This window comes from Leptidea sinapis, chromosome 10 (assembly GCF_905404315.1).
Source record: "Leptidea sinapis chromosome 10, ilLepSina1.1, whole genome shotgun sequence".
Classification (NCBI taxonomy): domain Eukaryota; kingdom Metazoa; phylum Arthropoda; class Insecta; order Lepidoptera; family Pieridae; genus Leptidea; species Leptidea sinapis.
In genome coordinates, this window is record NC_066274.1 from 10065820 (window position 1) to 10081131 (window position 15312).

At 37.3% G+C, this 15312-nt stretch overlaps 1 protein-coding gene across 1 annotated transcript in view; it reads right to left on the bottom strand.

The window, feature by feature from the left end:
• Positions 1-14979, bottom strand: part of LOC126966607 (probable ATP-dependent DNA helicase HFM1) — a 63555-nt gene extending 48576 nt beyond the window's left edge. Inside the window, exons 1-2 of the mRNA XM_050810768.1 lie at positions 14910-14979; positions 9028-9129 (exon numbers count right to left, since the gene is read on the bottom strand). Of these exons, the coding sequence (XP_050666725.1) occupies positions 9028-9102 (75 nt within the window). The 5' untranslated portion in view covers positions 9103-9129; positions 14910-14979. The remainder of the gene's footprint in view (positions 1-9027; positions 9130-14909) is intronic.
• Positions 14980-15312: the final 333 nt, after the last annotated feature.

Below are 15312 nucleotides of genomic sequence, written 5' to 3' on the forward strand. Positions count from 1 at the left end.
CTTTGACATATAAATAAACATGTTTATATAAAGACATGTTAAATACTATACGTGAAAAGGACAAAGGTTTATTGACAATATTAAACATTTGTTTAAAGTGTGTCAAACACGCGCGAATTCTTAGTAAAGTTCTCAAATGGGATTATTTTTACTTTTTGTAATGAACAGGACATATTATCTCTAGCATTAGGTGAACGAATTGGTCGTCTCGTCACTTCTCATCATTAAAACCTATTATGTACAACCGATAGTCCGCAACTTGCATTATTTAGATGTCATTATCATCATCATCAGCCGGAAGACGTCCACTGCTGGACAAAGGCCTCCCCCAAAGATTTCCACGACGATCAGTCCTGCGCTGCCCTCATCCAACGTATTCCGGCGATCTTGACCAGATCGTCGGTCCATCTTGTGAGGGGCCTACCAACACTGCGTCTTCCGGAACGTAATCACCATACGAGGACTTTACTGCCCCAACGGCCGTCTGTCCGTCGAGCTATGTGCCCTGCCCATTTCTTCTTCTCCTACGGATCTCCTCATTTCTGATTCGATCTCGCAGAGAACTCCGAGCATAGCCCTCTCCATTGCCCTCTGAGCGACTATGAGCTTTCTCATCAGGCCCATAGTTAGCGACCACGTCTGCGTACCGTAAGTCATCACTGGCAACACATACTGGTTGAAAACCTTCGTCTTTTGGTATTTGGGACGAGAAGATTTTACTTAGATGTATTAGGGATTAATAGTTGATTGTGGATGGATAGTGGATCAAGAGAGTCAAAAAATACCCACAGAAACAAGAAGTTACTGGATGTTCAGGCTAATTTTACATCTAACACCCTGTACAGTGGCGCACGTGTACCAGTATTAGTCCTGATGTTTTCAAACGTAAAAAAAATTTGGAGCGACTTGGCCGAGCATATGAAAGTCCATAATGAAATATATATGAAATATTATAATAAGGAGTTCTGAAGCTACGATTTTACTCACAAATATATATTTTCAAAGAAACAGTCAATTAAATTGCGTCGCAGGCATAATGAAAGGATATTGAAATATTATCATAGTGTTTTCGACATCCACTCAAGCGAAAATTTAAGATGCGCATGAGTTTATTTCGTATCATCTCAAACCTATTCTATATTGGAGTGACACATTCCAGCTCCGACCGCTCAATTGTTCGATAAAATGCGTATATTTGTCCACCTTAGACACACAATATGTAATTAAAGACGTTACACATGTAATTAATATGATATGCATTATTCATTACCAGATCCCACACCACTCAACAGAGGTAACCTTTTTAAGCCGTCAAGCTACTGGTTTTGGAGGAGGATAGTCGACAACGAAACCCTGATTTATGGGTGAATTTTTACGCTGCGCGCGCACACCGTCACATAAATTCGACACCCAGACGTTAGTTGATCAATAGATCATTTTTATCATACTTCAGCTATCATAAATAAGCCTCTTGTAACTCATATGTCTACTGAACCATAACAAATGGACGAGTATTAAATAAATTTCAGTATATATGTTCTAAGAAAAAAATTCATTTCTTTCTACAAAAATATTTTCATTGGTTGTATTTAATACCTTGTTTATTATAATATTGTTCATTCTATAAACGTCAAATAGCACGCGGAATAAAAATAAATAAGGTATTGTATTTTGTCACGCCTAACTTCGTGTGTGCGTACATAAGTGCACACACACTTTTTTTTTTACAGTTACAGTCGTTATCCAACTGATTTTTGTCTCTAATCATCAATTAAATATGGTAAAGGTCTAAGCGTCAAGCTAGATTAAGGATTGGTCTCCGCAGCGCTCCAATTAGATACCGCACTACCTAAGAACAATAGCTTTTTTATTACGGCAACTATAAGTTGCTTGTGTGCGTGACATCTTCACACTGAATGGCATTCAATTTTGTAACATACGCTTTGTGCTATGTTACATTGAAATTATTACAAAATACTTATTGATGATAGGTGATTCCAGTGTCTTTCTTATTTCTTGTATTTTTTTTACAGAGTTTTACTACGCAAACCGACATTTTAGTTTCGATTATTAGCAAAGTTTAACAGAATATGTGGCACGTCAATGTCACAAATTATTTGAGACTGGCCGAACACGCCCACTTGCGTGGTATTAGTTGCCGCACTTTCCGACTACGCCTGCATCCTGTCTCTAGTTGGAGCGCAGCGGAGACCAATCCTTAATCTTAGGTCTAATCTAATACTACCTCTCAAGGCTTGAAACATAATATGTGCATATATTTCACATGTAATTAATCCTCGCACAGTGTACTTATCTGTTTACATGTTCTATCAACAATCGGATTAATCTAAGCACAATTATGTTAAATATGTGAACACAATAGCCAGCAATAATTAATAGAAGAATTGCGTCTAACCGCCTTTGTGCGCGCTTTAGTATGATCTCGATGTTATCTCTTAAGTTAGTATTCATTAAGTTAATCTGTGCGACGGGAACTGAGATAAGCAAGGGTTTCAATTGATGTAAGTTTACCAAAGGAGTCAAAATTGACATTTACAAGCGTAGGAAGTTTGTTTAAAGTGGCTTTCTATGTTCGATGTATAAATGCTACTTTATTAAATGTGACTTTCCTAGCAAAATCTCATTCGAGTATAATACGCAAATTATAAATTATTTGGTCATAGCATTAGAACTACCAGTACTTCCTCTGGAAAACTATGTTTTCTATACGTTTAATAAACTTGTAAGGGTACCGTCTTTTTAGATACTTTGTCTAAAGAGAAGAAGAAAAAAAGTTGAGAGGTGTCAAGGGACACCCGGATGGAACGAAGTTCCTTTCGATTAATAAGTGAAGGAATTGTAATAAAATTTTATATATATTAATTTTAAATTTTATTTTTTAATAATATAATTAATTATTAATAAATTAAATGAAATTTTAATTTTAAATTATTAAATTATAATTATTTATATTAATTATTATAAGAAAATTATTAATATTATATTATATAATATTATTTTATAACATTTCTTATAATAATTAATATATATATTAATAATTAAATTACTAATTAAATATTAAATAAATTAATAATATTATTATTCATATAAGTAATAATAAAAAATATTATTATTATTTAATATCCATTTATAACAGACAGACAGATAAACATGCGCACGCCGCACAGCTTACAATAGCTTACTATAGCAAAAAGTGTCGTGACAACTTTTCGTAAGAATTTTTTCCGTCTAGCCCCCTTTCACAACGCGTGATAAGGAACTTCGTTCCAAAAAGCAATTTATGTACGTTGCAAATTATTTATGATGTTTTTCTTTTGTGCTCTTTAAACAGAGAACATCTAAGAAACCGTAGAATCGATTTGAATGCGGTTTTCACGGCAGAATTCGTAATGTCATTACAACATCATCATCTGACATCGAAAAGATAGCAGATCAAGTTATTGTAACTATTGGTTGCGGCCATAGATTTCTAAATAAGTATAGAAATGCTAATAGAAATGTTCTAAGTGTAATTTCCTTACGGCACGACTCTAGCATAGCATATATTATACATACCTACATAGTATTGATACATACGCTTGCAACGTTCCGGATATTGTGGAACCTATGCAGCAATGGTGAGTAAAATGATCGCCATATATTTTATTTAAAGAAAAAAACAGCTTAGTAAAAATAACATTTATCGATGAAATGTAACAATTTTATTGGTTTAGTTGATGTTGCGGCAGTGTTCGCCATTGTTTGTAATACTAAATCACTACTCACTAGCTGGTGGCCTATAAGTCATCTGTGAGGCGATATGTTAACCACGCTTATGCCACTTTTTCCTTCTTATTTAGATTTCTATGTGTATACACAACCCTTTTACATTAGAAAAAGGACGAGCAAGTGTCTCACTTGACGGAAAGACAGAACCGCAGACTTCTGCAATACTAAAGCGTTGCCGGCATGTTCATTTTCATAATTTGAGATAATATCAATAAACCGGTTATTACCGGTATGGTATTCCATAAATTAATTCCGACGGGTCAACAAAATATCGTCCACGAGTGAAGTGCGGTTAGATTGTGAATAATGCCATTATAAAAACAAAATATTTTTGCTTTTTTTTTAAACATTTAACGAAATCACTTATCCCATATTAAATTACGAAATAAAACCTACCTAAGCGTTTGTTATGTCAAGCTCAAATCTTATCAATGTCGTGATTCATTAGCATAGAATATAATATACAAGTTGCGTTATTTTAATTTTTTTCGTGATTTGTGCAAACGTTCAAAGTCAATAGGTAATTCACATTACCTTGGCTTAGTTGGTTATATTGAAATATTTTTATTTTTAATTGAGATAACTGTTGCTTGTCCACTAGTGATAGCATGTTTTACATCTTTATTTAACTTCTCCTAAAATATTCATAGAAGTTTTAGCTACAAAATGTTCGAGCGTGGCCCTTTTCTCGTCCTTGATGTACCTACGTAGTTTAGCAAACGAATCATCAAAAAAAATTCTAAAGTAATCAATTTTGAGATAATAAATGCCTGTTATGCCTAGTTATGTATTAGGCGTTAGTTTCTATATGTGAAATATGTCGTGTTGACATTTGTAATGAGCCCCAAAATTTGGGTTTCAAATGAAAGGGTTAGATAAGAAGAACACGAATCATTAAATTAAATTAAATTTAAAAAAACAAGCTCTTATTCACTATTTAAAAAAGTATGTATGTAGGTAATAGGTATTTACGTATAAATATACCACGAGCTATTTTACGTTTGTATAAAGAACAATATTGTAATATATAAGGTATAACATTAAGCCAATGAAAATAACTTAAATCATATATACGTATTAATAAAAAAAATATTAATAAAATATATATTATCCTGAGTACCCGTTTATTAATAAAATATATATCGTGAGTACCCATCATAATAATAACAATGTTAAAGTTCCGCGATAAAAGTATAAAAACATACGTCTTGATAGACTATGACAGATCTAAAAACATTGAAAATAAATTGTGTTCAGAACTAACCTCAAAATAAAACACTTTTAAAGGATTAAATTGTCAAGACCTTACGAGATCTCTTGAAACGAAGGGTTAACTAAAATAAAAATGTAACTTTTACGCAAAAATCTAATGTAGAAACAGTTAAAATTACACGCGTTTTAATCCCTTAAGTGTTTTACATAAATGTGTAACACTCGCGTTAATCAAAGAAAATACTAACTAACCTCTATTTAGAGGAATGAATAAAACATGGCCTGTTTTTATCGGTTGTCTAAAAGCAAGCGACTAGACGTGTTAATTATCTATGGAAAATAATATTTTACCGCATAATTTATTTAATTTTCGTCTGAAGTATTATAATACAAATACTGGCCTAGTTGACCAATTAACGTCAGGGTGTCCATATGTGCGCGCGCATCGTAAAATTCACTCTGATAAATTTTTCCTAATGCGCCAAAAGAAGTAGTATAACTTCAAAAATGTTAATAGCTGGGAGAGAAAAAAAAAGTAGAAAGGACGTTACAAGTTTTGAAACTTTTAGAGACATTAGATATATGTTTGTTTTTACAATGTTTTTTTTTTTAATTACATCATTTCTATCACGAGTTTTAAGCAGTACATAAGCCATCACGACAGACCAAAAGTATAGTATGATATGCACATAAGTTGCGCTCTTTTGAAATTTCGATCCCGGAAGCTTGTTTGGTTCTCTACAGATGTTGAAAACCATGCTAACGAGTTGGTAATAAATCTTATGATAAAATCTTAACTGGGAGTCTTATTAAACTCATCAGTTTTTCTAAGTCCTTGGCCTGTATATAAATACCAGTAACAAAAAATAGGGAAGTTACTGTGACTTTAGTACTATTACAGCGTAATTTAGCATTAAATATACATTACTTTACGGTTAGCTGACTAGACAATATTTTATCGTCCACAAAAACACATATATGAACATAAAAACTTTTAATAATGATGAGAATTTAGGTGTTGCTCGAATAGACTATACACTATACAGGTTTCAAACTCAATATTATTAATACTTCTGTTGGTATTCGCATGGTTGTTTTCAATGGCTCAACGAATTTGAATGCGATTTTTACTGATTGATGTATGGCAAGCTCTTAAAAGCCAAACATTGATTATTTCGTATTTATTCATCCCAACTATCTGATACTACATTATTTATATTTTAATATGTTTTTTATTTAACGGAGAATGAACCACCGCTCCAAATACATGTGGTACGCAATTGGAAATACTGCTAATATTGTAAAACTTTCTACGTTATGCTTTATGTGGTTTCCAAACAAAAAATGCAACTTATTTACGTTATTTGTTACAGTACGAATATAAATACGACGTGGAAGACCCAGAAAAGGAGTTATATTTCGGCGCAAACGAAACTGGAGATGCACAGGGTAAGGTGATTGGTGGATACCGTGTGTTGTTGCCTGATGGTAGACTAATGACTGTCGAATATACTGTAGAAGGTGACAGCGGGTTTGTACCCAAGATCACCTTTCAAGAGAACGCGAGCCCATTCAATAAAGGAAAGTAAATAGAGTGGGTATAAAGAACATACCATGACGATGTGTCCCACTACACCGTATCGTACCATGACGGGGCTAGGATAGTGACCGGCAAACTAATATTATTTATATTAAAAAGTATGAGACAATTTCTATTAGACTGTTTCCTCACTGATCATTAATGCCACGTGCCATCCACAAAAGATCAACAATTATGATAAATCTCATAATACGTTCCATAACTAATAGTATCCATCGCATTTCTTTCCGCATACTTCGTTCATGGCATACGGAGTCCATATATTTATGACCATAAAGATGTACAGTACACCGATAGTTAAGGATTCGTTTTTGTATAGTATATAGTACATATAGTATAATTTATATTACATAATATTAGGCATGATACGGTATAGTGGGCCTACACCTTTAATTGTGATTTAAAGCATTGTACCGTGGAAAGGATTACGTTTATAAACTACTCAAATTTAAGTAAGTTTATATAAGATTGAGCTTTTGTATAAAAACAAAACCGAGTAGTTATATAGATTAGTTAATAATGAAATTATTGATTTTTTATAACTGATGAACTAGCACAACATACTCGAGAGTTCACTGAGATCATATTAAAAAATAACACAAATAAACCACGATATTATGTTAAATCCCGCCTATTCATTCATTTTAATGTAATCTCTGAATACTTGTTCAGATAAACAGAATAAAAAGTTCATATAAATTAAAACTGAATCTCAATATTATTTGTTTAAGGCTGAGATTTATAGAGCGTACTAAGACTGTGCTCAGACTTTACTTACGTAAAACATAGCTGAGTGTAGGCTAAGCATAATATTTTATTTCGTTTTCATAGTCATTTGACGCTGAAATTATGCTGAGCTGGCTAAGTCAGCCCAATGCAAGTCATTTCGCGTTTTATCACACTCAGATAAGTTTTACGTGAGTAAAATCTGAGCAAAGTCTATGTACACTCTATAGATCTCAGCCTAAGTATGATTGTGTTTGTTGTCTAAAGATGCGATTTAAGATATTTATTTGGTGAAGACCAATTCCGAGATACCGACTGTAATTCCGGCACAGTAGTTGGATTCGTATGTCGAGATCGGTCTCATTAAACTCATGAAATCAATACTTTATTGCCGACTGACAGACATTGCCTGCCGAATCGCACCTTAAAATGGAGTGTAGTGGAACTGCCATATAAAGTATTGTAAAAATATAATCATTAATCACTGTTTTTTGTCAGAATATTTCTATTCTTCTTAAAATATAATAAGCGTGTTACCAATTCTGTGATTTAGTAACAAAAACGTAGAATAGGTACATTCTTGTAGTGTGATACTTGAGTTGTATATTTTACAAGTAATAAACTTTTGTACTTTGACTGTGTGTTTCATTTTATAAAACTCGAGCAACATATTTCCCTTAAAATACCACTGTCATTCGTATAGTGATACAATAGGTTTAAAATGATGAATTCTCCCTTTTTCCTGAAATTACTGGGTTAATGACATCACCGTATGACACGAAGTGACTGACGAGCGCAATTGCGATGTCGCATTAATTTTAGGTTTCCCAATAATACTGAGCGGCACTCCTTTGGAATGGGTGGGGTGTATCAGATACGATTAGGTGAACGTCTTTTCGATTACAACCACACATCCCGTCTCCACGCCAAGACGCTGTCGTCTGGACAGGGCGGTATAAAATGGCATGTTCTACGATGTTTGAAGAGTCATATTTTCTTGTGTCGTTAGTTGATTGAAAAAAACATAACGTACAGACATAGCTTTAGCAAATCTAGATTTTGTGACAAAAAATCTCCACTCTACAAGCATTATCCAGGGCGAAAAAAGGGGAATACGTTTGTATGGATTAACGCTGCTAGCGTCCCCTCTTAACACTACGCAGTACTATGACAATATCGTATGACTTGATTTCCGCTTCTTGCGCTCTGATTGCCATAGCTTGTGAGCTGGCGGAAAGTATTTACTCTACGATAGTCAACTGGTATGGTTGCACAATCTTCTTCAGTCTTCAGTGCTTTAGTCCAAGGATGTTGTCATATGTCTTGATCGCTAAGCGTTGCAATGAATATATCAACTAAGATTACTTTATATATTATATCACTACGCAAAAGTATATAACGAACACTGGCATCATTTCCGAATTGAATAGAAAGAAGCTAGGCTTATATGTTGACCGAAATAGCTGCCAGCGCTTGGGTTACCAGTAGCCCTATTGAGGCGCGTAGATAGTACTTTGAACATTATCCGCGCCTATGGACCCCACGGACCAAGTGTCTATACACCAAACGATACAAAGCTTAAATCTTTGTCCGTTGGTCTATAAGTTAAGACTTTAGAATATTATAATAAAACAGATCTTTGGAGAATATAGAAGAGAGAGAGAGAGATTCCTATATATATAGGAATAAACATTATGTACCTTATCTGCGTTGCGAGTCATAATAACAGCTGTTGCTTCTGTGTCGTATTGTGGTCTGCCGGCTCTACCCACCATTTGCAGAATAGTGCTGATGCTGTACTCCTGGTTATGATAATGGCAAATCTATAGTAATAGATAGCAAGACCAACTAATAAACGTGAAATATTTTTGAAATGAGAAATCCTTTAGATGCACTGAGCGAGGGCGAGGCATGAGGGCGGCACTGAAAATTTCGGGAATCAAGGAAGTGACACAACATTACTATTTAAAAATGCATTTATTGCTTTTCGAAGTATTCGCCGCGAAATTTGACACATTTTTCCATACGATGTATCAATCATTGAAGCAACCATTCCATTCGGAAGTTGGGGTCTCCAAAATGGCCGTTTTGTAGGCGTCCACAGCTTCTTCAGGTGATGAAAATCTCCGACCACGCAATTTATTCATTATTTTAGGGAAAGTATTGAAATCATTAGGGCTTAGGTCGGGGCTATACGGCGGATGGTCTAATAATTCTATATTTTCTTGCTCTAAAATCTCTTTTGTTCTGTGCGCGGTGTGAGAACTAGCATTGTCGTGATGGAGGATGATGCGGCAGTTGCAGTTCTCTTTACGGAGTTCAGAAACGACCTATGGCAAACAAATGCTAGCATACCATTCTGCATTAACCGTTATTTGTCCCTCAAGAGGAATAGTCGCAACATGGCCGGTTTTGGAGACAAACGTGGCCATCATTTTTTTTGGAACACTACGGAGTGTTCCAAAAAGTTGGAACAATGTTGTTGTTCAGTTGTTTGTTCTTCGTTCACGGGAACGAACAATTTTTGTTGGCTTTAACTCATTTTCGAACACCCAAACTCGTGACTGGTTTTTTGTTTCGGGTTCGCACGCGTATATCCAGGATTCGTCACCTGATACGATGCTGTATACAGCATTTGAGGATCCTGCGTGGAATCTTTCGAGAGTTCTGGCGCACCAAGTAACGCGAGCCGCTTTTTGCTCTTCACAGAGCAAATGCGGTATCCATCGGGAAAACAACTTTTTTACACCTAATTGTTCATGCAATTAATTTGTATTTGACTCATGCCAATGTCTAAAGTTGCCTGAATTTCGCGGTATGTCACATGTCGATCTTCCTCAGTCAGCTAACGCACAGCATCAACGTTTTCTTTGGTGACTGCAGTTTTTGGACGACCTTGACGGGGATCATCACTGAGCTTGACACGTCCACGTTGAAATTCAGCAAACCAGAGATAAATTGTGGTTTTTGATGGTGCTTCATCCCCAAATGCAGAAATCATCCGGTCAACACACTGTTTTTGTGGTAAACCACTTCGAAAGTCATAATAAATTATGGCTCAAGAATTTTCTCGAGTCAATTCCATTTTCTCAACGACTAAACAAGTTTGAAAAGACCTTGTGACAAGACCGAGAATCTTTTTTTAAATAAATAAATGGAATTCGATTTTTAAAACCAAGGAGTTTTCAATTAAAAAGATTTTAATATGACAGGAACAGTGGAAGTATTCCATTCCCGATACTTTTAGTGCAGCCCTCGTACCCACAAGGTTTTTTGTACATTCTCCGCGCCTCGGGGCCCCACGGGCCAAGAGTAGGTATATATTATTGTAAAATAAAGAACGAAACACATTGTAGTATTTGTTTTATTAGCCTCGCTTTGATGTAGTTTTTACTTTTCTCGTGTGCCGACGTCTTAAACACACAGTAATATAGCGGTGTAAATTCTATTGTGAGTTTTTTTCTTTGTAGTGCATCAGGGTAATTTCAGAACCAGGGTAGTTCCGGATGATTCAGTTGTTTCGGTGTCACACTATACAACCAGCGCAACGCATCAAGAGACGTGGGAATAAAAACAAAGGGCCTAAAAAAAGACGTTTCGTGCTATGTAACCAACAACCCTGAATTTATGGAACAGAGGATGTAGTACCGATCGGTGGCAGATCACAGCCCTGGTTCGATGCGTCAGTTAAAGCAGCATCTGACTGCAAAAAACAGGCGTATCGAACTTTGGTTGCGGCGCAGGGCTCAAAGGATCCGAACTGCAAAGTTCTGAAGAGGAAATATAACCGTGCCTCCAGATTTTTTAAGCGGCAAATCGCCCGTGCGAAATCGAAGCACGTCGTCAAAATTGGCGAGCAGCGTTCCAGCTACCCGACCGGAACACGCAAGTTCTGGTTGTTGTCGAAAGCTGCTCTTGGTAACTTCAACCAGCCGTCCATGCCGCCGTTGCACATGAGAAATGACACCCTGGCCCATACGGCAAAAGAGAAAGCCGATCTCCTGTGCACTCTTTTTGCCTCCAACTCGGCTCTTGACGACAACGGAAAAACACCGCCGACCATCCCGTGGTGTCAGAGCTCTATGCCTGAAGTACAGTTCCGACAGAAAACTGTTAGGCGAGCTCTGTTTTCGTTGGACGTCAGGAAGTCGAGCGGACCGGATGGCATTTCTCCAATCGTGCTTAAAACGTGTGCCCCTGAGTTGACGCCGGTGCTAAAGCGTTTATTCCGGCACTCTTATTCAAAAGGCGTAGTCCCTGATTCATGGAAGACAGCCCTTGTCCATCCGATCCCAAAAAAAGGAGACAGTTCGGATCCGGCAAACTACAGGCCTATTGCTATTACCTCCCTACTCTCTAAAATCATGGAGAGCATAATTAGCCGCCAGCTTTTAGTATACCTAGAGGGTCACCAGTTGATCAACGACCGACAGTACGGCTTTCACCATGGACGGTCGGCAGGTGATCTTCTGGTATACCGAACACATAGATGGGCGGCGGCTATTGAAAGCAAGGGGGAAGGCCTGGGAGTTAGCCTGGATATAGCGAAGGTCTTTGATCGTGTATGGCACAAGGCGCTCTTCACAAAACTTCCATCATTTGGGCTTCCCGAGAGCTTATGCAAGTGGACCTCCAGCTTCCTCACTGGGCGCAGCATACAGGTCGTTGTCGACGGTTATTGCTCGAATCCCAAGCCCGTGAACGCTGGAGTGCCCCAAGGCTGTGTGCTATCTCCCACGCTGTTTCTTCTGCATATCAATGATATGTTGGACACCGCCAACATACATTGCTATGCAGACGACAGCACTGGTGATGCCGTATACAAGGGCCATGCAGGTCTCTCTCGGGAAAACGTCGACCAGTGCCGGGAGAAACTTGTGTCTTCTATCAAGTCCTCTCTCGAGAAGGTCACGGAATGGGGTAAGTGGAACCTTGTCCAATTTAACCCCCAGAAGACTCAAGTTTGCGCGTTTACCACTAAAAAAAACCCATTTGCCGTATCACCGCTCTTCGAGAACACTTCCCTTAAAGCCTCGCCTAGTATCGGAATACTGGGTCTCGAAATCTCGAGCAATTGCCAATTCCGTGGCCATCTGGAGGGCAAAGCCAAATCGGCTTCGAAGAAACTGGGCGTCATAAATAGAGCACGGCAATACTTCAAGCCGGCCCACATTCTAGCGCTCTACAAAGCGCAGGTCCGGCCTCACATGGAGTATTGCTGTCATCTCTGGTCTGGCGCACCCCAGTATCAGCTCGATCCATTTGACCGCGTGCAACGCAGAGCAGCTCGAATCGTCGGGGACCTAGCGCTCTGTGAACGGCTGGATCACTTGGCGTTGCGTAGAGACGTCACTTCATTGTGTGTCTTCTACCGCATTTATCACGGGGAGTGTTCCGAAGAGCTGTTCAACCTGATTCCTGCCGCCAAATTTCACCTTCGCATGATACGCCACAAGTTACGATATCATCCCCACCATCTGGATGTGTGGTGGTCCTCCACAGTGCGGTTTTCAAGGAGCTTTCTTCCTCGTACTACGAAGCTGTGGAATGAGCTTCCTTGTGCGGTGTTTCCGGGACGATACGACATGGGTACCTTCAAGAAAAGCGCGTACACCTTAAAGGCCGGCAACGCTCTTGTGATTCCTCTGGTGTTGCATGAGAATGTGAGCGGCGGTGATCACTTAACATCACACAACAAACAACCTCTTTTTTTATGGAATAGGAGGACAAACGAGCGTACGGGTCACCTGGTGTTAAGTGATCACCGCCGCTCACATTCTCATGCAACACCAGAGGAATCACAAGTTGACGGCCCTTCAAAAAAGTGTACGCACTGTTTTTGAAAGTTCTCACATCGTATATCCGCGGAAACACCGCACAAGGAAGTTGATTCCACAGCTTTGTCGTACGTGGAAGAAAGTTCGTTGAAAGCCGCACTGTGGAGGAACGCAACATATCCAGATGGTGGGGATGATATCCTAATTTGTGTAGCCGAACTTACCCTTATGCACCTTATGCACTCAAAATTTATTTCTACTTTATTGGTATCATAACACCATCAAAATTTGTGTGTAACAAGATAGTATGCCTATACAATATATTTGGTACACTTAGATGATTAATACGTCTAGATATAGTGGCTTGCTGTTTGACAACAGATAAAAACAGGCCAGAGGGCCAACCATCAACTTTTAAAAAGCGGTGCGATTCCGATGCAGTTCGATTTTGGTACCTAAACTGAATCGCTAAAATCCGTACCATGAAGTACCTTTTACTGAATCGCGTTTGGATGCCATAAGAATGAATAAAATAAATTTGTCTGTGGTGAGAAAGAGATGACGCTCTACAGTCGTTGCAAAAGTTAGTCTCTCTTACTTAACCATATGCGTTGCGTTTCGAAACCTAAAATGATATGATTTTAGCGGTTTTTTTGCGTACTATATACTGAAAAAACATTTTAAAATTGCGCTTTATAGCGTCAAATTGTAAACCATTAAGACTTTTTTGTACTTATTAAATAATAATAATAGAAATTAATATAGTTCTTTGAATTACAAATTAAATGTTTGCTTAGGTGTTTTCGTAAAAATAACGAGTTATGAATGCACCTCCATTGCTGTTTGATTTGACAGGACCACAGAGTACATTTTTATTAATTCGTTCTTGCGAACAGGCTATAGTCCGGGCCCTTACTGCCTCGTCTTTAGTATTTTCATTTTTGGTACTTATTTTCAGTATTTTGTTTAACAAAAATGTCCGATAAAGTATTCTCACGTCATCTTTCATCAATAAAATTTTCCTTTTCTGTATGTTTTCACTATTTTTAAAAGTTATTAACAACACGATTCACTGTCTTCTAAGGAAGTTGGAACTTTTTTCGCTCACATTGACACATAAGCTATCCAGCTTAGGTTGAAATTGAAATTACCCCATGGTACTGGTACGAATAAATAAACGAACTAAATCAGTTTGCGATTCAGTTGATATGATTTTTGACATTCAATTGACATTATTGTGATTTAATCAGTTGATTTGACGTCAACCTAAATCAGATAGCTCTAATCACGTCGTGGTACGAAATAGCAAAGCAGTTAATTTTAGGTTGTCAATTGAATCGCAATAAGAGTTCATGGTAGGCCCGCAGGAATAACACTTTAGTGTGCGTGACAAACTACGTCTTACTCTCGCGATTTGTATGACACTTTGTATTAGTGTGCGTTCATTCCTCTAAATAGAGGTTACTTCTAAACTCAATTTTTTCCAACATTTTCACAGCTGTCATAGTCTATCTAGACGTATAAATAATCTAAGCGCACATAAAACGAACGTAAAATGAACTTTTTGTAAAGCTGCTACCCCTTTTGCCACCAACAAGTGAACCGTAAGCTTATTTACTGTCCTATTCCATAAAAATATGGCCAACGAAATAACTGACGATCTGGTCAAGATCGCCGGAATACGTTGGATGAGGGCAGCGCATTACTGATTGTCATGGAGATCTTTGGGGAAGGCCTTTGTCCAGCAGTGGACGTCTTCGGGCTGAAGATGATGATGATATATAATCATCTGAATCACTGCTTACCTGGTATGCCCCATTCACATATTGCTGCGTATTCTTAATGATCACCAGATGAGCTGGTAGATTAACTCCCATGGCTGTAAAAATATTGACATTAGTATATATATATATTATATTTAAATATTTTATATTCAAATTCAAATATTATTATTTAAAATAGGATTTAAAATCACTTATTGAATATCAACCACCATAACTACCACCCATTCAAAATAGAGTGCGTCGGACATGAGAGCAGGCAACAATCTTAGCCGGCTTTCAATGTAATAATATCGTACAATAAAAAAATTATAAGCCTGACGTTATTCGCTCCATTTGCAGCCTGAAGTATAATTAAAAAATAATTTATGCTATAAAAGCCTTTCCCACACAAACACTTCTTGGGATCAAATTGTAAAAGCATATA